Genomic DNA, 23,356 nt, shown 5'->3' on the forward strand with positions numbered 1-23,356 from the left:
AAGCACAGGTTTCTTGAGAAGCTGAGGCAGGAATATTTGACAGCCTCCTTGCCTTGCTCTGTTCCCTGTTGTGATGCCCACACCAACCTTGGGAGGGCAGGGCTGTGCTGTGACATCTGTCCCAGCACCAGCACCTATGATGAGCAAAGTGTAAGCCCACGGCAGGAAGTATCAGAAGCCCTGTCCAATTTCTGTGCAATTGGCCAAGGAGCCCTGGCATGTGTTTGTAAGGCATGCAAGAGCTCCAGGTGACAGTTAAAAACTGGCCTCTGGCAGCAAACATGCTCTTTTAGGATCCAGAACTCTACAACTCCCTCAGCAAACACCTTGATGGTGCTCTCAGAACACAAAATTAGAACCATAAGACGAAATGATTAGCCACAGAATTCCTCAGTGAGGGAACCGTCTTTGCAAGAACACCCATTTGGCTGCTTGGAAGGAGGGTAAATGTGGGATATGGTGAGGCAGGAGGACAGAGAGAGACACCTAAGCCACCCAAATGGGAGTGTTTTGGGTGGGTGGGGCCAAGAAAAAAAACTCAAAGATTTTGAGGGGCAATGAGGGATGGGGGTTTAGACTGACCTCTGGGGTAGAAGGAGGTATATAAAGGTGCTGGCACCTTGCTTGTGGGACATGCACAACGGACCACAGGCTACCCATGCATCAGGCAACTCCAGGGTAAGGCCTTGAGTGAAGATCGCATGCCTGATACAGACTCCCAAAAGTAGGTGAAAACAATAGTTTCTCTCTTGTTTTTATGGAAGAATAACATAACCATGAAATCTACAGTATACAGAGAGCACAGCAGAATGACTTATGAATCAGAATGCTGACATAACCACTACCAAAGTCAAGAAATAGAATAGCACCAGTCCCCAAAGCCCACTTGTGTGTGTCCCCAATTCATCACTGACACATTCATCCTCCCTAGAGGAAATTTCAGATAAGTTTTGCCTGTTCTTGAACTTGGCATAAATGGAACCATACAGTTCAAACTCTTGTGTTTGGCTGCTTCATTTGCCATTAAGTTTCTATGTCCTAGTATGTAGTTGCGGTTTGTTCACCCCCAAAGTTGTATGGGATATACTCTCATTTATTCAGTGCTGATGACCTCTCAATTTCCAGTTCTTGTCTGTTAAGATTAGTGCCATCATGGACATTGTTACTCAGGTCTTCTTGTTGCACATATGCATTATGGGGGTGGGGGATATTCTCATGAGTGGAACTGCAGGGTCGCAAGCCAGTGCTCCATATAGTTTTGCTAAGTAGCTGTACCAGTGTACACTCCTCCAGTCATGTGAGTCCCAGCTCCTCTCCCAAAACTTGGTATTGTCAGACTGGTTGGTTTGTTTTTAGTCATTCTGGTTCGCCATAATATTTATTTATTTATTATTTATTTATTTATTTATCTATCTATTTTTAAAGATTTTATTTATTTATTTATGATAGTCACACACACAGAGAGAGAGAGGCAGAGACATAGGCAGAGGGAGAAGCAGGCTCCATGCACTGAGAGCCCGATGTGGGATTCGATCCCGGGTCTCCAGGATCGTGCCCTGGGCCAAAGGCAGGCGCTAAACTGCTGCGCCACCCAGGGATCCCAGTATTTATTTTTTAATTTGCATTTCTCTGATGGCTAAAGAGGTTGAATACCTTTTCACTAGTTTATTGGCTATTTGGGTTGTTTGTGAAGCGCCTGTCAAATCTCTTGCCTATTCATCTGGGTTGTCTATCATTTGTTGACTTGTGGTATGTATGTGGCATATGAGTCCTTGGGTTGTCTGTCTTGCAATATCTTCTTCCTTTCTTAATGTTGTCTTTTTTTTTTTTTTTTTAAGATTGTATTTATTTAGAAACACACAGAGAGGCACAGACACAGGCAGAGGGAGAAGCAGGCTCCATGCAGGGAACCTAACATGGAACTCGATCCGGGGTCTCCAGGATCACACCTTAGGCCAAAGGCAGCGCTAAACAGCTAAGCCACCTAGCCTGCCCCTTAATGTTGTCTTTTGATGAAAAGACATTCTTACTGGTAATGTAATCCTTTTTTTTTTTTCAGGATTTTTTGTGGTTGGTGCATTTTGTATCCTGTTAATAAATCTTTGCTTAAAGTATGAAAATCTTCGATGTTGTCTTCTAAAAGCTGTGTTCTCTTTCCTTTCATTATTCAGACATCAAATATATCTGGAATAGATTATGTGGCTTGTATGAAGAAGGGTTCTCATTTAACTTTTTTTTTTATAAATATTTTATTTATTTATTCATGAGAGACACACAGAGAGAGAGGCAGAGACACAGGCAGAGGGAGAAGCAGGCTCCATGCAAGGACCCAGGTGTGGGACTCTATCCCGGGTCTCCAGGATCACACCCTGGGCTGCAGGCGGCGCTAAATCGCTGCACCACCAGGTCTGCCCTCATTTAACTTTTTTAACAAGATTTTATTTATTCATTCATGAGAGACAGGCAGAGACATAGGCAGAGGGAGAAGCAGGCTCCTCACAAGAAGCCCGATGCGGGACTCGATCCCGGAACCCCGGGATCACGCCCTGGGCCAAAGGCAGAAGATGCTCAACCACTGAGCCACCCAGGCGCCCCCCCCCCCATATGGGATGCCTGGGTGACTCAACAGTTGAGCATCTGTCTTTGGCTCAGGGCGTGATCCCGGGGTTCCGGAATTGAGTCCCACATCGGGCTCCCTGCATGGAGCCTGCTTCTCCCTCTGCCTGTGTCTCTGCCTCTCTCTCTCTCTGCATGTCTCATGAATAAATAAATAAAATCTTTAAAGAAAAAAAATAACTTCTTCTATATGGGTATCCAACTGAGCTCTCACCGTTTTTTGAAAAGCCCATCTTTTCCTGATGTTGACTCTTAAGAGCCACCCTGGTCAAAATTCAAGTCTCCACACATCTTGAGGCCCATCTCTGGATTATGTTTTCAGCAGTCTATTCCTGCTCTGGCACCATAGCCTTGGTTTCTATAGCTTGGTTATACCCACTATAGAAAGTTGTCCTCCTACTTTGGTTTTCAAGACTATCTTGGGTATAACCTGGCCCTCATTTTAGAACCTAGCTTATCAGTTTACACACACACACACACACACACACACACACACACACACCTTACTGGGATATTATTGGAGTGACATTAACTCCATATGTCAATGTCAATTTTAGAAGAAATGGCATCTTTACAATATTAAATCTTCCCATCTTTGAACATAGCTTTTCACTCCATTTCTGTCTTTATTGCTTTCAATAATGTTTGTGTGTCTCTGTGTGTAAGAGTTATTGCACATCTTTCACTAGCTTTATTTCTGGCATTTTGTTACTTGACATTCTTGTAGGTGGCATTTTTTTTAAATGTTTATTTTCTGTTGCCGATATATAGAAATTACAACTGATTTTTATTTTTATTTATTTTAAAGATTTTATTTTTAAGTAATCTCTACATCCAACATGGGACTCAAACTTACAACCCCAAGGCCAAGAGTTGCACACTCCACCAACTGAGCCATCTAGGCACCCCACAACTGATTTTTACATATTGACCTTATGTTCAAGGAGTTTGCTAAACTTATATCTAGAGTTTCTTTTAAATTTTTTTACATACACAAAATCCTATTGCCTGTGCATAAATTTTATTTTTCCCTTTCCAATCCTCATACTTTTTCATTATTTTTCCTGCCTTAATGGTACTGGCTATGCCCTCTGATAGAATATTGAGACTTGTGGTTATGAATGTAAAATGTTTTTCTCTAGTAATGTTCTGCTGCTCCAAGAGGTGAGGAACACACAAATAATCTATTTTAAGTGGGGTTAGATTTTAGCCCATGTTTGTCTAAGAAAAGCAGGGCAGATGAGTTGTTATAACACTGGATTCTATAAGGCTAATGGTAAACAAGGAATGAAGAGGTGAGGAATGATGGATTGGAAATCTCAATGAGATCGAAGAACTGTTGGATAATCAGCTGGATGGGATGGCCAGGTCTTCTGGCTTGCTCTTCCAGCAAAGTACCTGACAGGCAGGAAGAAGGAGCAAAACACAGTATAGACAGAATAGGTAGGAAGTGAGAGACCAAGATGTCCTAGAGAGCAGTTTCTTTTTTTCTAATTTTATTTATTCATGAAAAACACACAAAGAGGCAGAGACATAGGCAGAGGGAGAAGCAGGCTCCCTGTAGGAAGCCTGATGCATGACTCCATCCCAAGACCCCAGCATCACAACTTGAGCCAAAGGCATACCCTCAACAACTGAGCCACCCAGGTCAGGTGCCCCTAGAGAGCAGTTTCTGCCAAGCCTTTGCCCTCTGGTCTCCTGGACTGCTCTCCATTTACCCCACAGAAGCCTCAAACCCAGGTTTCTGAGCCCTGGGTAGAACCTAGCTTAGAGCTGAAAAGAAAAGACAGAAGATGAACCGTAGGGATCTTGCTTATGTTCCTAGAAGGTAGTGGCCAGCCTGGAGTTGAAGAGAGAAACTATCACCAGTACTTGGTCTCTGTCTTTCCAGGGCTTATTAGAAGCTGCCACTGGGGGTGGGGCAGAGAGGCGGGGAGCCGGCGGCCTCCACCGCACAGCAGCCAGGGAGGACAGCAGTGAGGCAGGAACAGCAGGGAGCGACACGTACGGGCGCCGCACTCACGCGGCGAGTCAGGGGTGTTAAGAAGCCTAGGTCTTGCTCTCCACCGGAGCATCCGCTGAAGCCACTGCTAGCCCTAGTGAAGACAGCAGAGGTTGACTCCCCTCGGCCATGGTTCCTTTATGCCTCTGCACATTTGCTCACTTAGCCTCCAAGACCTAGGATGGCTCCTCCTTCCCTCGCAGCTGCAGACTTCCTCTCGGTTCTGCCCAGGCATTTTCTCAAGCGGGAAGCTGTCCCAGATCGCTAAGTTGGCTGATTCACCTCCTCCGGGACCCCAGCACTCTTCCCGCTAGCGTTCCGCCTGCCTGGCTCCCTCCTTTGTTGGTGTAGAGTTTTGTGCCCTGCACTCGCTAAATTGTGGATCCGGAGGGCGAACGAGCAGCCAAAATCTCGTCCCCGGCCTCGCTCCTCAATCGCCTACAACGACTGGGCCCCCATCCAACCGAGCTCCGCCTTCAGCGGCGCAGCAGATGCTCCCCCCTCAACGCCCAGTGGAACCCAGGCTACACACCCGGCGCGAAGCTCCAACCTTACGGGGTCCTCAGATTCGGGAGCCCACCAGCCAGCTCTCGGTAGGTAGGTAGGGCGTTCGGGAGGTGGAGCCCACGGGAATCCCACCTCCCGGAAGCAAAGAAGTCAAGGGGGCCAAAGACTGTGCCGTCTGATTGGTTGATGATGATGTCATAGGTACAGTTGGCGTGGACCGGAGGCCTTAGCCGGGAGTTTTCCGTTAGTTCCTAGCAGGAGCCGCGCCCCTTGGAGAGTTCTGGGATCCAGCCCTCAACCCCTCCTCGGTCCTGAGACGCCCGCGCCCTTTACACATGACGCTGCTGGTCGTTGCCGCTGCTGCCTCTACAGGCGGGACCACAGAGCCTGCGGGAGTCTCTCTCCCGGCCATCCTGGAAGCCACATAACCCTCCCCTCAGACAATGAGTCCGCCGTCGGGGGCGGAGCCTCCTATTGTGCCAATAGTTCTCCCCCAACCCCGTGTCGTCTTCTGTGACGTTTGTTCCGCCGGGACTGTTCATTGGTCAGCTGGGACCAATTTACGCCCAGAATTGCTCCGCGCTGGGAGAACTGTATTGAATCGTGGGAGAAGGGTTGAGCTTCCGTTAGTCCCTTCAAGGGGTTAAGGGACGCGGTCGTGGCGGGCGAGGGGCGGGGATCCGAGGAGGCGGTAGCTGCACCCCTGTGGCAACGTCGGGGTCACGTGGTATCCCAGAGCGCTAGAGGCCCGCGGCCTGGAGGAAGGTGTAGCGTCCAGTGAAGGGGTCCCCAGGGCGGGAGCCTGCTGGGATCCAGCAAGGCAGGGAAGAGTTTGATCTTTACTCACGCCTTGGGTGGGTCACCTCCAGTCCCTGCTCTGCAGAGACGCAGCAAACTCATGTTTCATGAGTTAAAACTCACTGATTGAACAGTTCAAGCTATTAACTTTGAGTCCGGCGTCCCAGGTCCCCATCCAGTCAACGTCCCTTCCACCCCCAGGATTCCACATGGTCAGGAGAATGCTCTCTGCACATCATGGACACCAAATTTTCAGATCAAAATCCGGGATAGGGTTCAGAAATGGGGACAAGAGACCTACTAGCGGAAGAAAGGATGGGAGATGCAGCTGGGACCGCGCCTAGAAGGAGGAAGGCAGATGAGGGCGGTGGCTCAAAGCAAGGAGGGTGGATCCAGGGGCGGCGAACCATCTAGCCCTGTTCAGCACCGTGGGCAGCAGTTATGCTTTGCCCTCAACAAAGATGGCGACAACAGCCTCATTAGTCGGAGTTAGCATGCGCGACGGGCTGTACCACCGGATTTGGGGCTTCGGGGCGGAGGTGGAACGAACCATCACTGAGTCCGGGAGCCATGTTGGAGCGACGGGAGGCGGCAGCAGCGTCGGGGATGCTGTGGTGGGGGCGGCAAAAGCCGGGGCCGCACGCCAAAGGGGTTCTGGCCGCGGAGTAGATGGTGCCCAGAGGGCGGAGGCGGCGCGGAGCGACAGGCCGAGAGGCGGGGGGCCGGGGCGGCGGCAGGGGCCCGGGAGGGGGCCCGAGTGGCGGGGCGGGCCCAAGGCCCGGACCGGGGCGAGGGGTGGTGGAGGCCGTATGGGGAGGCGGGGGGTGATGGCGAGGCGGCCGCTGTGGTGGAGTCTCAGGGGGCCGACGACCCCACTACTCCTGCTCCTTCTCCTCGTCTCTTTGTTCCCTCTCAGCCGGGAGGAGCTGGGGGTCGACGGGGGCCAAGGCTGGGACCCAGGGGTAGCTGCCGCTACGGGGCCAGGGGCGCGGATCGGTGGTGGAACCTTAGCTCTTTGTCCCGAGACGCCCGGGGTCCAGGAGGATGGAGAGCCTGGTCTGGGAATGAGGGAGCCTGTCTTCGTGGGGCTCCGAGGGGGAAGGAAAAGCGCCCAGAGTGGTCGAGGGCCCCCTAAGCAGCCGGATGCGGGGCTGGGGGCGAAATATGGGGTCCAGGCATTAGACAGCCGCGGGCGAGAAACAGGACAGGGCACAGGGTCTCTGTTATGCTGGCGCACAGAGGTCTCCTCTTGCGAGCAGGCAGGACCCTTGCGAAGAGACAGTCTGTCTCCAGAGGCTCTGTCCCCAGAGGTCCCGAGCCTGGAGAACAGCCCGCCCTTCCCTTCGGACCTTCTGGTTTGGCCTCGTGGTTACAAGCCGGTGTCCTCCCAGAGGAATGCTGGGAGAGGCACCCCCAAAAAAGTGGGAACCATGCGCTGCTGCGGGGAATTGTGGGCTCCAAGGCGCAGGGGTCAGGGTGAGAGAACTGCGACACCTAGAGCAGAGAGGACAGCCCCCCAGCCGGAGTGTTCCCCCAGGGCTGCGGGATCTGGCCCTGGGCTGGATTCAGCACCGCTCACAGAGAGGACAGCTCCCGCGCCTGGTTCAGCACCTCGCGAGTCTCGGACAGCTCCCGAGCCGACGCCCGAGCGCATGCGCTCGCGTGCTCTCTTCCGCCGCCGCTTCCTCCCGCAGAGTCCTGGGCCGCGCCCCCCGGGGGTCCTGGCTCATCCAAGAGTCTGGAGAATACCCACAACCAACAGAGTCCGCCCCCGTCGCGCCGCGAATCGCCACCCGCAGTTTCCTCAGTACAACTATCAGGCGCTAGTGCCTGAGAACGAGGCAGCGGGCACCACGGTACTCCGCGTAGTGGCGCAGGACCCGGACGCAGGAGAGGCCGGGCGCCTAGTTTACTCGCTGGCTGCTCTCATGAACAGCCGTTCGCTGGAACTGTTCAGCATTGACCCACTGAGCGGCCTCATCCGCACAGAGGCTGCTCTGGACCGCGAGAGCATGGAGCGGCACTACCTGCGCGTGACGGCGCAGGACCACGGCTCGCCGCGCCTCTCGGCCACCACCATGGTGGCCGTTACCGTGACTGACCGCAACGACCACGCGCCGGTGTTTGAGCAGGCGCAATACCGGGAGACGCTTCGCGAGAACGTGGAGGAGGGCTACCCCATTCTTCAATTGCGTGCCACAGACGGCGACGCGCCCCCCAACGCCAATCTGCGTTACCGCTTCGTGGGGCCGCCAGCTGCGCGCGCCGCTGCCTCTGCCGCCTTCGAGATTGATCCGCGATCTGGCCTCATAAGCACCAGCGGTCGTGTGGACCGCGAACACATGGAAAGCTACGAGCTGGTGGTGGAGGCCAGCGACCAGGGCCAAGAGCCCGGGCCGCGCTCTGCAACAGTGCGTGTGCACATAACCGTGCTGGATGAGAACGACAACGCGCCCCAATTCAGCGAGAAGCGCTATGTGGCGCAGGTGCGCGAGGATGTGCGCCCCCATACGGTGGTACTACGCGTCACAGCCACAGACCGGGACAAGGATGCCAACGGACTGGTGCACTACAACATAATCAGCGGTAACAGTCGTGGCCATTTTGCAATTGACAGCCTCACGGGCGAGATTCAGGTGGTGGCACCTCTGGACTTTGAGGCAGAGCGAGAGTATGCCTTGCGCATCCGGGCACAGGATGCAGGCCGGCCACCACTGTCCAACAACACAGGCCTAGTCAGCATCCAGGTGGTGGACATCAATGACCATACTCCTATCTTTGTCAGCACACCCTTCCAAGTCTCTGTACTGGAAAACGCACCCCTGGGCCATTCAGTCATCCACATTCAGGCAGTGGATGCAGACCATGGGGAGAATGCCAGATTGGAGTACTCCCTAACTGGCATGGCACCTGATATGCCCTTCGTGATAAACAGTGCCACTGGCTGGGTCTCTGTGAGTGGCCCCCTGGACCGTGAGTCTGTGGAGCATTATTTCTTTGGTGTGGAGGCCCGAGACCATGGCACACCCCCACTTTCAGCCTCAGCCAGTGTCACAGTGACTGTGCTAGATGTTAATGACAATCGGCCTGAGTTTACGATGAAGGAGTACCACCTGCGGCTGAATGAGGATGCCGCTGTGGGCACCACTGTGGTCAGTGTGACCGCTGTAGATCGTGATGCCAACAGTGCCATCAGCTACCAGATCACAGGTGGCAACACTCGGAATCGCTTTGCAATCAGCACCCAGGGAGGCGTAGGTCTGGTGACATTGGCTCTGCCACTGGACTACAAGCAGGAACGCTACTTCAAGCTGGTGCTAACTGCTTCTGACCGTGCCCTTCATGATCATTGCTATGTGCACATCAACATCACAGATGCCAACACTCACCGGCCTGTCTTTCAAAGTGCCCACTACTCGGTGAGTGTGAATGAAGATCGACCGGTGGGTAGCACTGTGGTGGTCATCAGTGCCTCTGATGATGATGTGGGTGAGAACGCTCGTATCACCTATCTCCTAGAGGACAACCTGCCCCAGTTCCGAATTGATGCAGACTCAGGGGCCATTACACTACAGGCTCCACTGGACTATGAGGACCAAGTGACCTACACACTGGCTATTACTGCTCGGGACAATGGCATCCCACAGAAGGCAGACACTACTTATGTGGAGGTGATGGTCAATGATGTGAATGATAATGCTCCACAGTTTGTGGCTTCCCACTACACGGGATTGGTATCTGAGGATGCCCCACCTTTCACCAGTGTTCTACAGATCTCAGCCACTGACCGGGATGCTCATGCCAATGGCCGGGTCCAGTACACTTTCCAGAATGGGGAAGATGGCGATGGAGATTTTACCATTGAGCCCACCTCTGGTATCGTTCGCACAGTGAGGCGGCTGGATCGGGAGGCAGTGCCAGTATATGAACTTACTGCCTATGCAGTGGACCGAGGTGTGCCCCCACTGCGGACTCCAGTCAGTATCCAGGTGACGGTGCAGGATGTAAATGACAATGCACCTGTCTTCCCAGCTGAGGAGTTTGAGGTGCGAGTGAAGGAGAATAGCATTGTGGGCTCAGTGGTGGCTCAGATTACTGCAGTAGACCCTGATGAAGGCCCCAATGCCCATATAATGTACCAGATTGTGGAGGGGAACATCCCTGAGCTGTTCCAAATGGACATCTTCTCTGGAGAGTTGACTGCACTCATTGACCTGGACTATGAGGCTCGTCAGGAATATGTGATTGTAGTGCAGGCCACGTCGGCGCCTCTGGTCAGTCGGGCCACTGTGCATGTCCGCCTGGTTGACCAGAATGACAACAGCCCTGTGCTCAACAACTTCCAGATCCTCTTCAACAACTATGTATCCAACCGCTCAGACACCTTTCCCTCGGGCGTTATTGGACGCATCCCAGCTTACGACCCTGATGTCTCCGACCACCTTTTCTACTCTTTTGAACGGGGAAATGAACTGCAGCTGCTGGTGGTCAACCAGACCAGTGGGGAGCTTCGACTGAGCCGCAAGCTAGATAACAACCGTCCACTGGTGGCTTCCATGTTGGTGACTGTCACAGGTAAGGGCAGTGGTGGGGGGGCAGGCAAGTGACCCAGTAACCTCAACCTGTCAGGGCCTCAGGGGCTCCACAGGGTACCTCAAACCAAAGAAGGATTTCCAAGCCTTCCCAAGAATCCTTTAAGTGCTGGGTTCCTGCACCCCACAGGATCCACCGTAGACTTCACAGGTTAGTAGGTTTACATAGTCTCTGCTTAGGGTCTTTGGGTAGACTCCATAGAACCTCAAAGATTCTAGGATATCTATCAGACCCCATAAAGATGGTATGAACTGTCTATTACACTAGAGATAGTGCCCCTACCCACAAAAGGCTGCAGGTCCTGGGTTAATGCTCTGGAGGTCACAGGAAAAGCCAGCATGGACCATTTAGTCCACACCACACCTGTTCAGATGAAGCATTACTTTGGTTCCAGTCTGACCTTCACTCCATCTATACAGGGGAGGTTGGTCAATAGTTTAGCGGTTAAGAACAGCAGCTTACTCTGGCAGCTTCAGACAAAGAGTGGGCTCACATTTGCCTGACTACTATCTAAGGGGCTGATTGAGGTCCTGCCCTTCCAAGAAATGTCCAGAGGCCTACCTGCCTCTTTCCTGCCTCTACAGCCCCAGACTTTCACAAACATTCCCTCATAGAAGGGTGCAGGTGGGAGAGGCTCTTGCAATCCTGCCTACTTCTCCAGAGGTTGGGAGATAGGCTTCATCTGGTTTTCATTCCAGAGTTCTGGAGCATGGACTCCTGGCACTGCCAAAGAAGGCACAACCTTCATTTATTCCTCTGTTCACTCAGCAACCAATCCTTATTGACATTCAATGTGTACTAGGGTCTGGGGACAAGGTATATAAGCATTTCATCCTTATTTTGAGGGGTGGCCACTGAGATCATGGACACAGGTCTGGGGTGATGGGCTGCTTTCTGACCCAAGAATGCTGAGGAGGGGGTGGGTGGCCAGGGTCCAAGACCTTTCTGGAGAGGGGGAGCATGCTGAGCCAGGCTTCTGTGGGATGAGATTGAGTGGTCACAGGGCCAGCCCTTTTAGTGCCATGGGAAAGCAGTTTGCTGACCAGAGATAGGGGATGGGTGATCCTTGATCTATAATGCTATTTGTTTCTTTTTTTTTTAATATTTTATTTATTTATTTATTATTTATTTAAGGTTTTATTTATTTATTCATGAGAGAGAGAGAGAGAGAGAGAGAGAGAGAGAGAGAGAGAGAGGCAGAGACACAGGCAGAGGGAGAAGCAGGCATCATACAGAGAGCCTGATGTGGGACTTGATCCAGGGTCTCCAGGATCACGCCCTGGGCTGCAGGCGGCGCTAGACCGCTGCGCCACCGGGGCTGCCCATGCTATTTGTTTCTTTGAGGGGATGTTTTGCTGGTTATGCAATGCTGGGGGGGAACGGTGGGTGGTCAGTGACCCTGGCTCCTTCCTAAGTTCTGAGTGAGGGTGTCCTGCTGACCATGATAATCTGGGGGAAGGTGGGTTGCTGCCCACTTAGGGACCATCTTGTGTGCTGGATAAATGACTGACTGACCCATGAGCTGGCTCAGATCTCTGCTGGTGTTGGAGGGAGGGGAGAGGAAGCAGCAACTTTTTACTTTGATGCTCGGGGAGCTGGTGGTCACAAGCCCCAGACCTCCTATGTCCTGGCAGCCTGTTGACTCAGAGGTACTGGGAGGTACTGGGAGTCTGAGCATTCACTGAACCCCAGCCCTCTGAGTCCTGGGGACGGGCAGCCGCTGACCCCAGACGGACCTCTGCCCCTACCCTCACCCACAGATGGGCTGCACAGCGTGACTGCGCAGTGTGTCCTGCGTGTGGTCATCATCACGGAGGAGCTGCTGGCCAACAGCCTGACGGTGCGCCTCGAAAACATGTGGCAGGAGCGCTTCCTGTCACCGCTGCTGGGCCACTTTCTGGAAGGCGTGGCGGCGGTGCTGGCCACACCCGCCGAGGACGTCTTCATCTTCAATATCCAGAACGACACGGACGTGGGGGGCACCGTGCTCAATGTGAGCTTCTCGGCGCTGGCGCCGCGTGGGGCCGGGGCGGGCGCTGCGGGTCCCTGGTTCAGCTCCGAGGAGCTGCAAGAGCAATTATACGTGCGCCGCGCGGCCCTTGCCGCCCGCTCGCTCCTCGACGTGCTGCCCTTCGACGACAACGTGTGCCTGCGCGAGCCCTGTGAGAACTACATGAAGTGCGTGTCGGTGCTGCGCTTCGACTCGTCCGCGCCCTTCCTGGCCTCGGCCTCCACACTCTTCCGACCCATCCAGCCCATCGCAGGCCTGCGCTGCCGCTGCCCTCCTGGCTTCACCGGAGACTTCTGCGAGACCGAGCTGGACCTCTGCTACTCCAACCCCTGCCGGAATGGCGGCGCCTGCGCGCGGCGCGAGGGTGGCTACACCTGCGTGTGCCGCCCACGCTTCACAGGTGGGCAGAGCGTGGGGGCGGCGAGTGAGGGGGCGGCGCCAGCCTGGAGCCCACCCGGGTCGAGCCCACCCGCGGCTAGGCGGGAAGGGGTAGAGCCCCGCCGGGGGGCGCGGGAGGCCGGGAAGAAAGCCGAGGTCTAGGCGGGACGGAGGCGACGGAGGGGGCGTGGCCGCGGAGGGGGCGGGCCCGGGGGCGGGGTCGGAGCTGCTGGGAGCCCGCGGCGGCGCGGGGCCCTCTGGAGACCGGCGGGCGGGGCGGTGACCTCGGACCCGGGTTTGGCCCGCAGGAGAAGACTGCGAGCTGGACACGGAAGCCGGACGCTGCGTCCCGGGCATCTGCCGCAACGGGGGCACCTGTGCCGACGGGCCTGACGGCGGCTTCCGCTGCCAGTGCCCGGCGGGTGGCGCCTTCGAGGGCCCGCGCTGCGAGGTGGCGGCGCGCTCCTTCCCTCCCAGTTCGTTCGTCATGTTCCGTGGCCTGCGGCAGCGCTTCCACCTCACGCTGTCCCTCTCGTAGGTGCCCGCCCCGTATCCCTGCGCGCCTCCACGCCGTCCCTACTCCCTGCAGACCCTGACTCAGATTCCCAGCTGCCCCACCCTGAGGTCCCATAGGACACCACCGCTCCCTGGATGCCCCGCCCCTGACGTCACCGCACCCTTTCTCGTCACTGCCTGCCCCATCCTAGCCTGGGCGGGCTCCCCGCGAATGGTGAATGTGAGGTGTCCGGCTCATGACGCTCCCTGTCCATCCCACTCAGGTTCGCAACAGTGCAGCCAAGTGGGCTACTCTTTTACAACGGGCGGCTGAACGAGAAGCACGACTTCCTGGCCCTGGAGCTCGTGGCCGGGCAAGTGCGGCTTACGTATTCCACGGGTGGGTGCTCCTGTGGATGTGCGTGGGGGCCGATGTACGTGTGTGGGTGATATGGCTGGGGGGTATAAGCCTCAAGTCCCCTCAGGTTTGCCTCACTGCACCCCCTAAACACTTACTTCCATGCCAAACAGACATCAGTGAGGGTCTGACCCTCCTAGCCATTCCCTGGGTCAGAATGGCTCTCCAGGAAGTGTGTGCTTCTCCTATCTGTCCAAAGGCACTGTGGTCCAGCCAGTGTGGTAACCAGTAGATGGGACTGATCTGATGTATCCAGGAGCATATTCTACATCTTGGGAATAGCTGTATTTATATGACTGGGGGTGGGGAGGGAGAGGCAAGTAGGCAGCTCCAGACAACCTTCCACATGTGTCCTCCCCACAGGTGAGTCCAACACAGTGGTCAGCCCTACAGTTCCAGGGGGCCTGAGTGACGGACAGTGGCATACAGTGCATCTGAGATACTACAACAAGGTGGGCACCACTCTTGGCATGGGAGTTCGAGGGGAGCTGGGCTGCCAGGTTCTGCCCCTCAGGGGTCACCCTGGGGGTCCTGTTGAGTGGCGTGCCTGGGTCTCTAGCCCCGGACAGATGCCCTAGGGGGTGCTCAGGGCCCCTCCAAGGACAAAGTGGCTGTGCTGAGCGTGGATGACTGCGATGTGGCTGTGGCTCTACAGTTTGGTGCTGAGATCGGCAACTACTCATGTGCAGCTGCTGGCATGCAAACAAGCTCCAAGAAGTGAGACCCCAGCCCCTGATCCCCATGACCTCTGCTTGCCAAAGCCCACCCTAACCCTTCACATATCCCACTTCCCACTCCAGCCTGCCAAACTCCCCATCCTTCCCCAGATCACGATTTCCCTCTCCCCATTAGGATGCTGAAACCTCACCTCACTCTAATTTCATCCCTGTATTCTACTCTAGACTCCCTACTCCCACACATGATCCTCAGGCACCCAGTCCCCAGTCTCCACTCTCCCTGCTTCTTCTTAATGCCCCACATCCCCACTTGGTCCCCCAGACTCTTCACCGACCACCCAAGTGCCTCACTCTTTCATCCTAGTCCTCAACCTCTCCATCTTTCCCCAGACCATCTGTCCATCATGAGCCCTGCTTTGCACCCTACAACTGAAGTTAGGCCCCGGCTTCTTCCCTAGCCTGGCCTTACCCTCCCCACTAAATCACCTTTACACTCTAAGTCCTACCCTTGCACACACATACTTCCTGTGACTCTCAGGAGCAACCCTACCCTGGCCCCCGTCCCAACAATGATGCGGACCCCTGATCCCCAGGTCCCTGGACCTGACGGGCCCTCTGCTCCTGGGGGGTGTCCCCAATCTCCCCGAGAACTTCCCCGTGTCACACAAGGAGTTCATTGGCTGCATGCGGGACCTGTACATTGATGGCCGCCGAGTGGACATGGCAGCCTTTGTCGCAAACAACGGCACCATGGCAGGTAGGCCACATCCTTGTATTAGAGAGGGGGGTGGAGGGCTACATGGAGCGATTGCACATCTGACCTCATCCTCATTTCCTTTGTGGGCAAGCATTTGTGCCATAGCCTAGCCTTTAGGGCCTGCCTCCTTCCAGCTCCACCCTGAGAGAACAGGGGGCCAAAACTGTGGCCACTTGTGGCCCCCTTGGGCCCGTGTCCTGTCTAGCCCTCATGCCCCCTGCCCCTCATGTTCTCATATCCTCCGTGTGCCTTCCTCTCGCAGGCTGCCAGGCCAAGCTGCACTTTTGTGACTCGGGCCCCTGTAAGAACAGCGGCTTCTGCTCAGAACGCTGGGGCGGCTTCAGCTGCGACTGCCCTGTGGGCTTCGGTGGCAAAGACTGTAGGCTCAGTGAGTGGGCAGCACGGGGCAAGAGGGGCCTGCAGGGTAAGGTCTGTTGCTGAGGTGGGGCCTGTGATCCTGCTCCTTTTGTCCCCTCAGCCATGGCCCATCCCCATCATTTCCGTGGCAATGGCACACTGACCTGGGACTTTGGAAATGACATGGCTGTGTCTGTGCCGTGGTACCTGGGGCTGGCATTTCGGACACGGGCGACGCAGGGGGTCCTGATGCAAGTGCAGGCTGGGCCACACAGCACGCTCCTCTGTCAGGTGTGTCTGTCCTCCTGGCCCCTCCCTCAACGCTCAACTCTCAACTTAAGATGCCACCAGCAACACTCCTTTGGGTTTGAGCCTGTCATGCAGCGTACTCCTACCAGGTGTCCTGGCCATACTTGACCCTGCTTTGGATCCTGTCCCTTCGCCTTCTTTCCTACCATCATATCCTCTGCAAGTGCGGAGCCCCAGCATATCTGTTTTGTGCTAGCTGCACCGATCCACAGTCCCTGATCCTGACTTCTGCCCCCTAACTTCACTCTCAGCAAAATGACATCCCAGGGCATAAGCCCCTGCGTGCCCAATATACCTTGGCCCTGTAATTCTGATGTCTGAACCCCCTGACCTCCCCTCTTAACACTCCCAGCCCCAGTCCAACTTGAGGCCCTGACTCCAGGGCTATTCTTCTCTGTCTGCAGCTGGATCGGGGGTTGCTGTCCGTGATGGTGACCAGGGGCTCGGGCCGTGCTGCCCACCTCCTCCTGGACCAGGTGACTGTCAGCGATGGCCGGTGGCACGATCTGCGGCTGGAATTGCAGGAGGAGCCAGGTGGCCGGCGGGGCCACCATGTCCTCATGGTCTCGTTGGACTTTAGCCTCTTCCAGGTCTGATCTCTGACTCTGTGGTAGTCCATTCTTAGTCTTCCAACCAGACCCACCTCACTTGACCCCCCCCCCACCAGTCCACTTCCTCTCAATTCCCTCCAATGCACACCACTCTCCTTGCAGTCCCCTCCTCATACCCTTGCTCTGAGCCCACCATGCCAGCCAGGCTGCTCTGCTGCCAGGCCTGCTCATGTCAGAGAGGTTATCCAGATTCCTGGCCTGGTCTTGGGGTGCCTGTGCAGCCAGTATATTCCCTAACTCTTGGAAATCCCTTCTGAAAAAAAAAAAAAAAAAAAAAAAAAAAAAGAAAGAAAATCCCTTCTGATCCCTGCCCTGACTTCCCTAGCTCAAAGCCATGAAATCTCAGGATCTCTTCTGGGCGCAGGAGAGAGAGGCCTGTCTGGACCCAGTTCTTGGCCGAAATCTTGCTATTACCCACCCGGCATGCTCTAGCAGGTCCTCCATACTTGGGGGCAGCTCATTCCCAGACTGTTCTCCTGATCCAGAGGGCTAGAGGATTGTCGGGCAGGGCTAGGACAAGGTCAAAACTGACTCTGGGGTAGGACAAGGGTCCACCAGGCACCCTCACACCCCCAGTTCTGACTGTCCCCCTCCCCCAGGACACCATGGCAGTGGGGAGTGAACTGCAGGGCCTGAAGGTAAAGCGACTCCATGTGGGAGGCCTGCCCCCCAGCAGTGAAGAGGAGGTTCCTCAGGGTCTGGTTGGCTGTATCCAGGTGGGGGTCAGCATGGGAACGTGATATGGGCTATTAGGGTGAGTGGTCAGAGGTTAGGAGCGCCTTGGGACCTGAATGCTGCATTCACGTAGGGGTTGGCATGGGGAGGAGATGTGACCCAGAACCATCAGAGACAGGTCAAGCCTTTCCATACCCTTGGAGCTGAGGGTCTAGTTTAGATTATCAAGGAGCACTAGAGATCTGTGTCAGGGACAGCATGATTAGGGGTCCCATGGGGAGCTGAATTGGGGATATTGGGGTCAGTCTGGGTTTTTAGGGGGTCTGAGGGAGACTGCATGTGAGGGATCATCAGATTAGGTGCCTGGCTCTGTAGGGTCCGAGGTGCTTTGACATGGGTCTTACACCTTGCTGGCTGTGTCCACAGGGGGTATGGCTCGGCTCCACGCCTTCGGGATCTCCAACCCTGCTTCCACCCAGCCACCGAGTGAACGTGGAACCTGGCTGTGTTGTGCCCAATGCCTGTGCATCTGGACCCTGTCCACCCCATGCTGACTGCCGAGACCTCTGGCAGACCTTTTCTTGCACCTGCTGGCCAGGTGTGACTTGGGGATAGGGCAGAGTGATCTGGATAGGAACCAGGGGCTCATGGTGAAGACTAGGGGATCTGGAGAGCCTGGAGGAGACAGGCACTGGAAGAGTGGGGTGCCTGCTTCCTCCCGTGCTCGTGGCTGGTGTCCTGAGCTTGCCGACCCAACCTGCAGGTTACTATGGCCCAGGGTGTGTGGACGCCTGCCTCTTGAATCCCTGTCAGAACCAGGGGTCATGCCGCCACCTTCCAGGAGCCCCCCATGGCTATACCTGCGATTGTGTGGGTGGCTATTTTGGGCACCACTGTGAGCACAGGTGAGGGGCTGGAGACTGAGATGATGGAAAGACCTGGTGGGGGCGGGGAGGGTCACTGGGACATGGAGGCATCTCACCTGGCTGTCTCCCTCCAGGATGGACCAGCAGTGTCCACGGGGCTGGTGGGGAAGCCCGACCTGTGGCCCCTGCAACTGTGATGTTCACAAGGGCTTTGACCCCAACTGTAATAAGACAAACGGGCAGTGTCACTGCAAGGTATGCCTGGCCCCTGACCCCTGACCTTTTAACTTTTCTCTAGCCATGATTTGTGATTCTTATCCAGCTTGCTGATCTCTGCCACCTGACTCAGGCCCTAACCTCTTACCCTGTCCTGTCACCTAACTGCCACCTCTTGTTCTTGACATCTGATCCCTCCCTTACGTTTCATTTGAAGTCCAGCCTTCCTTCTGGCCTGTGAGTACTGCTTTCTTGACCCTTTGCCCTTGATTCCACTCATTCCCCAAGCCCTGACTTGAGACCCCTACCTTAAGCCCTAGTCTCTGACCTCAGGTCCCTGATCCATTCTCAAATAGGAGTTCCACTACCGACCACAGGGCAGCGACTCATGCCTCCCGTGTGACTGCTACCCTGTGGGCTCTACCTCGCGTTCATGTGCACCCCACAGTGGGCAGTGCCCCTGTCGCCCAGGAGCCCTTGGCCGCCAGTGCAACAGCTGTGATAGTCCTTTTGCAGAGGTGACAGCCAGTGGTTGCAGAGGTGAGCAGGCTCCTTGCACTTCCACATATAAAGGGCTGGCTCTGGCACACTGCTGCCGAGTCTCCAAGCCCTCTAAGGGCTTGGCTCCTTAGATAGGGGCTCTGGGAGGTTTTTCCTGAAGGAGACCACTGACCCCCTAGGGCTCCCACATTTGCCCCACGTACTTTGATGACTTGTCAAAGAATCTGATAAGCCAGCTCCTATAAGGTCAGCAGGGGAGTGGTGGGTGGTGGGTCTGATGTGGGTGGCAGAGGGGCAGTGGGTGTGGCTGTCATTTCCCCCTGGCCATCTGTTCAGTGCCTCCTCTCTCTCCAGTGCTCTATGATGCATGTCCCAAGTCCCTGAGATCTGGTGTGTGGTGGCCCCAGACCAAGTTTGGCATGTTGGCCTCAGTGCCCTGTCCTCGGGGGGCTCTGGGTGAGTACCTGGGTGGGGGGCGGGAGCAACACTGAGGAGGGGAGGAGGCCTGTCATCTGACTGGAGATACTTCTTTTCCTGAGTTGGGCGGCTCTATTCCTGCAAAGAAGTGGGAGTGGGGTAGGGGGTCCATGTGTACCTCCTAGGGACTCTGGGTCCCTCCTCACCCCCTCATTGAGCCTCCATCTGTTTCTCTTGGCTTCTGGGCAGGATTGCGGGGTGCAGGTAAGGGGTACGTGTTTGCTCAGGTGTGCTGCCCCCCCCCCCACTGCCAGAGCTTTTGCAGACCCCTCTTGCTGCCTGAAATCCCTGCAGACCCATCCCTGTTACCTGAGGTCTCTAAAAGCTACTCTCAGCTGCTTGAAGTCCCTGGAGGCCCCTTCCCTTTCTCTGAGGATGCTGGGGTCCCTTTTCTGATGCCTGAGGACCCTGTAGACCCCTCCCCACTTCCTGAGATCCTTGCAGACCCCTCCTCAGTTCTCAAGGTCTTCAGGCCTTTTCCTACTGTCTAAGGTCATGAAAGATCCCTCCCCTCTGATTGAGGACCCTATAGACTCCTCCCTGCTGCCTGAGGGCCCCTCCCTGCTGCCTGAGGTCCCTGCGGTGGCTGGACAGAGATCATCTGTGTATGCATGTTCATGTGTGTGTCTTTCTGTGCCTGCGCACGTGTCTGTGAGTCTGTCTTTCAGGGGTGGGGGTTCTGTGTTCAAGTGAGGGTCCCCTCTTGCTGGTGGCTATAAGCTGTCTTAAGGCCCAGATCAATTCTGATGCAACCCCCCATCCCAGTCCCACAGACAAGGGAGAGATCGCAGCAGAGTCCACCACTGGGGCAGTTAAAAGTGGTGTGAGAACTTTGACCCCCACCCTCACTTTAGTCACACAATGACTGAAAAACCTGTTCTGTGTCAGCATGTCTGTGTGTGTGTCCACGAAAGAGTGTGTGTGTCTATCCTGATCACATATCTATGTATGTGCCAATGTAAGTGCTGGTGTGTGTGTGCTTGCCCTGGGTCACATGTCTGTAAACCTGTGCTGGCCCTGTGTGTGTGTGTGTGTGTGTCTCGCATTCTAATGCGAGAGAGAGAGAGAGAGAGAGAGAGAGAGAGAGAAAGAGAGAGGGCGCCCTTGTGCTCTGCTTTATTTAATCAGCGGTTCAAAATGGCCCACACCCTCAAGTATTAACTGATAGGCAGCTGGGACCTGCCTGGGCTGGGCTTAGGGCTGGGGGCTGGGGCTGCTCTGTGCCTAGGTCCAGCCACAGATGCCTACTACTCTGACCTCTGTCTTAGAGCTCCCCCAGGGTGGGAGAGGGTGCTGTGTTCACCTCCTCAGTGAAGGTGGCCAGGCCCCAGGCCTGACCCTGAGGGTCATCTGCCCTCAGGTGCTGCTGTGCGACTGTGTGATGAGGACCGGGGTTGGCTAGAGCCTGACCTCTTCAACTGTACCTCCCCTGCTTTTCGAGAACTCAACCTGCTGGTGAGACTGCCCAGACCTGGCCCTGCACTCAAGACCTTGGCCTCCCCAGGCCTGTGCTGGGCTCTAGACATCCCGCCCCAGCCTTTGACCTCCTGGGCTTCTCCTGGTTGCCCTTTAATCTGGCCAAACCCTTCTTCCTGTGAAGCTTTTGAGAAAGGCCTAAGGGACCAGAGAGCAACATCCCCATCTTTATCCTGGCAGCTGGATGGCCTGGAGCTCAATAAGACAGCACTGGATACTGTGGAGGCCAAGAAGCTGGCTCAGAGGCTGCGGGAGGTGACTGGCCACACTGAGCACTACTTTAGCCAAGATGTCCGAGTCACTGCCCGACTGCTGGCCCACCTGCTGGCCTTTGAGAGCCACCAGCAGGGCTTTGGGCTGACAGCCACACAGGACGCCCACTTTAATGAGGTGAAGCTGCGCCCGGTGCCCACATCCCTGGGACCCCTGTTCAGGCCCCTCCTGACCCTGGGGAACTGAAGGTCCTGGGCTCTCCCTCTTCCCTTGTCCTCTCCAAACCCACCCCGTTGCCTGCTGGGGCCAGTCTGAGTGCTCAGCCAGATCCCTTGGACTTGCCCTGTCCCCCACATGTCCTCACCTGGCTGAGCCCACTTTCATCTCCCTCCTTCCAGAACCTGCTGTGGGCTGGCTCTGCACTGCTTGCTCCAGAGACCGGAGACCTTTGGGCAGCACTGGGGCAGCGGGCCCCTGGGGGCTCCCCAGGTAGCGCAGGGCTGGTGCAGCATCTGGAGGAGTATGCCGCCACACTTGCGAGGAATATGGAGCTCACATACCTGAATCCCGTGGGGCTGGTGACGCCTAACATCAGTATGTGGCGGGTGACCTGTGGGGGGTGGGGTGGGCAGGGGTCTGTGAAGGGGCAAGGACCTGGGGGTCTGAGGGGCTGGGGACATTGGTGTCAGCATTAGTGGCAGGAGGCTGTGCCACCTCCCTCAGAGCTTTGAAGGGACAGGCTCTGTGCTGGCAGCAATGAACTGATGGGTTGTGGGACGTGGGGACAGGACGTGGGGACAGGATAAGGCTAGGAGGGTATGGGGCCTTCAGCATGGGGAGGAGATTCTTGTTGGGTCTCACCCGCCTTCCTCCTGGGCAGTGCTCAGCATTGACCGCATGGAGCACCCCAGTCCCACCCGGGGGACCCGTCGCTACCCTCGTTACCATAGCAACCTTTTCCGGGGCCAGGACGCCTGGGACCCTCACACACATGTGCTGCTGCCTTCCCAGTCCCCGCGGCCGTCTCCACCTGCAGGTGAAAGCCCTTGGCTAACCCCCGACCCAGGTCCTATTTCCTCCCCTACCTATTTTGCTACATAGTATGTTGCCCTCCTGCCAGTTCTCCCCTTGCCAGACCTACTCCATGTCAGACCCCTGTGTGAGACCCTGCCGTGCCAGCCCTCCGCACTGCTCTCACCTCACCACATTCTCTCCCTCTCCCAAGATGATCTCTCCTGGGCTTTGATGTTGAGGATCCAGCCCTGCGGACGAAGGGGACATGGGCTTCTGCTCCCCTGTCTCCCAGTTCTGGATCTTCAGGGAAGAGATTCCCATGCTTGATGCTGCATTGGGTTGGTTCAGAGCTGGGTTTGTGGGAGCTTGGGGGTCACTGATGGTGGTTCCTCTCCCTCTCCTGGCAGTTCTGCCCACAGGCAGTGGCAACATGGAAAACATCACCACCTCAAGTGTGGCCCCTCCTCCAGCACCCCTGGAGCCCGAGCCTGAGCCTGGGATCTCCATTGTCATCCTCCTTGTTTACCGCACCTTGGGGGGGCTGCTTCCTGCCCAGTTCCAGGCTGAGCGCAGAGGTGCCAGGTACCTCGGTGGGGGAGGGAGGAGTTACTTCCAGGCCCCTCCCCTGAGCTTCCTGCAAGCTTCTACCCAGCCTAGCACCCCTTTTCTGGTGGGCAAATGAACAGGTTCCCCGTCATCCTGAGATACCTCCTGTACACAGTTCCAGGGAGCCTTGTCCACGCTGGCTTTCATGTGAATCACATTCTGTGGGGTTGTGCAGGGTTGCAGACAGACACAGAGCCACAGGTGGGGGCTGGCGCATAAAGGAGAGGCACAGGAGCCAGGTACAGACAGGCAAACTGCCTAACAGAGACAGGCAAAGACGGACTGACCGATGGAGGTCAGATGGGGGTGGCAGGGAAGACAGTTTGAGGCAGTCTGCGGCTGCTCGGACCACACACCCCAGTGTGGGCAGTGGGTCTGCAATCTCTCAGCTGCAGAGAACCTGCTTTTCCTGCAGAACTGTGACAGCCCAGCTAGGCCATTGAACTCAGGGTCTTGAAGCAGCCCAGAAACCAGAAATTGTTTCCACTCTGGGGCATCCCGGACTCTCGGTCAGCCATGCCAATGGCATGAAGACCGTGAGGTAGGTAGTCAGAGCTTGGAGAGGTCAGCGGTGTCTGAGCCCAGGTTGGGTGTCTCCTCAGGCTCCCTCAGAACCCTGTAATGAACTCCCCGGTGGTCAGTGTGGCTGTGTTCCACCGACGCAACTTCCTAAGGGGTGTTCTGGAGTCCCCCATCAGCCTGGAGTTCCGCCTGCTGCAGACAGCGAATCGGAGCAAGGCGATCTGCGTGCAGTGGGACCCACCTGGCCCGTGAGGACCTCTA

At 55.9% G+C, this 23,356-nt stretch overlaps 1 protein-coding gene across 5 annotated transcripts in view; it reads left to right on the forward strand.

Annotated features, from left to right (window-relative positions):
- The first annotated feature begins 4,101 nt into the window (after window positions 1–4,101).
- Window positions 4,102–23,356, forward strand: part of LOC112911950 (cadherin EGF LAG seven-pass G-type receptor 3) — a 39,672-nt gene continuing 20,417 nt past the window's right edge. For 3 of the 5 annotated variants that reach the window (XM_025988717.2, XM_072720996.1, XM_025988683.2), the window contains exons 1-22: window positions 4,102–10,498; window positions 12,277–12,927; window positions 13,214–13,439; window positions 13,685–13,800; window positions 14,182–14,270; window positions 14,378–14,535; window positions 15,089–15,252; window positions 15,515–15,640; window positions 15,731–15,900; window positions 16,323–16,508; window positions 17,129–17,245; window positions 17,631–17,802; window positions 17,968–18,109; window positions 18,205–18,325; window positions 18,643–18,826; window positions 19,142–19,243; window positions 20,625–20,719; window positions 20,921–21,130; window positions 21,352–21,547; window positions 21,834–21,989; window positions 22,375–22,549; window positions 23,176–23,343. In XM_025988717.2, the coding sequence (XP_025844502.2) occupies window positions 6,385–10,498; window positions 12,277–12,927; window positions 13,214–13,439; window positions 13,685–13,800; window positions 14,182–14,270; window positions 14,378–14,535; window positions 15,089–15,252; window positions 15,515–15,640; window positions 15,731–15,900; window positions 16,323–16,508; window positions 17,129–17,245; window positions 17,631–17,802; window positions 17,968–18,109; window positions 18,205–18,325; window positions 18,643–18,826; window positions 19,142–19,243; window positions 20,625–20,719; window positions 20,921–21,130; window positions 21,352–21,547; window positions 21,834–21,989; window positions 22,375–22,549; window positions 23,176–23,343 (7,838 nt within the window). In that variant the 5' untranslated portion in view covers window positions 4,102–6,384. Of the gene's footprint in view, window positions 10,499–12,276; window positions 12,928–13,213; window positions 13,440–13,684; window positions 13,801–14,181; window positions 14,271–14,377; window positions 14,536–15,088; window positions 15,253–15,514; window positions 15,641–15,730; window positions 15,901–16,322; window positions 16,509–17,128; window positions 17,246–17,630; window positions 17,803–17,967; window positions 18,110–18,204; window positions 18,326–18,642; window positions 18,827–19,141; window positions 19,244–19,453; window positions 19,469–20,624; window positions 20,720–20,920; window positions 21,131–21,351; window positions 21,548–21,833; window positions 21,990–22,374; window positions 22,550–23,175; window positions 23,344–23,356 lie in introns of all 5 variants that reach the window. The other 2 variants (XM_025988676.2, XM_072720995.1) reach the window with 1 other exon arrangement.

Source organism: Vulpes vulpes, chromosome 9 (genome assembly GCF_048418805.1).
Source record: "Vulpes vulpes isolate BD-2025 chromosome 9, VulVul3, whole genome shotgun sequence".
Lineage (NCBI taxonomy): Eukaryota > Metazoa > Chordata > Mammalia > Carnivora > Canidae > Vulpes > Vulpes vulpes.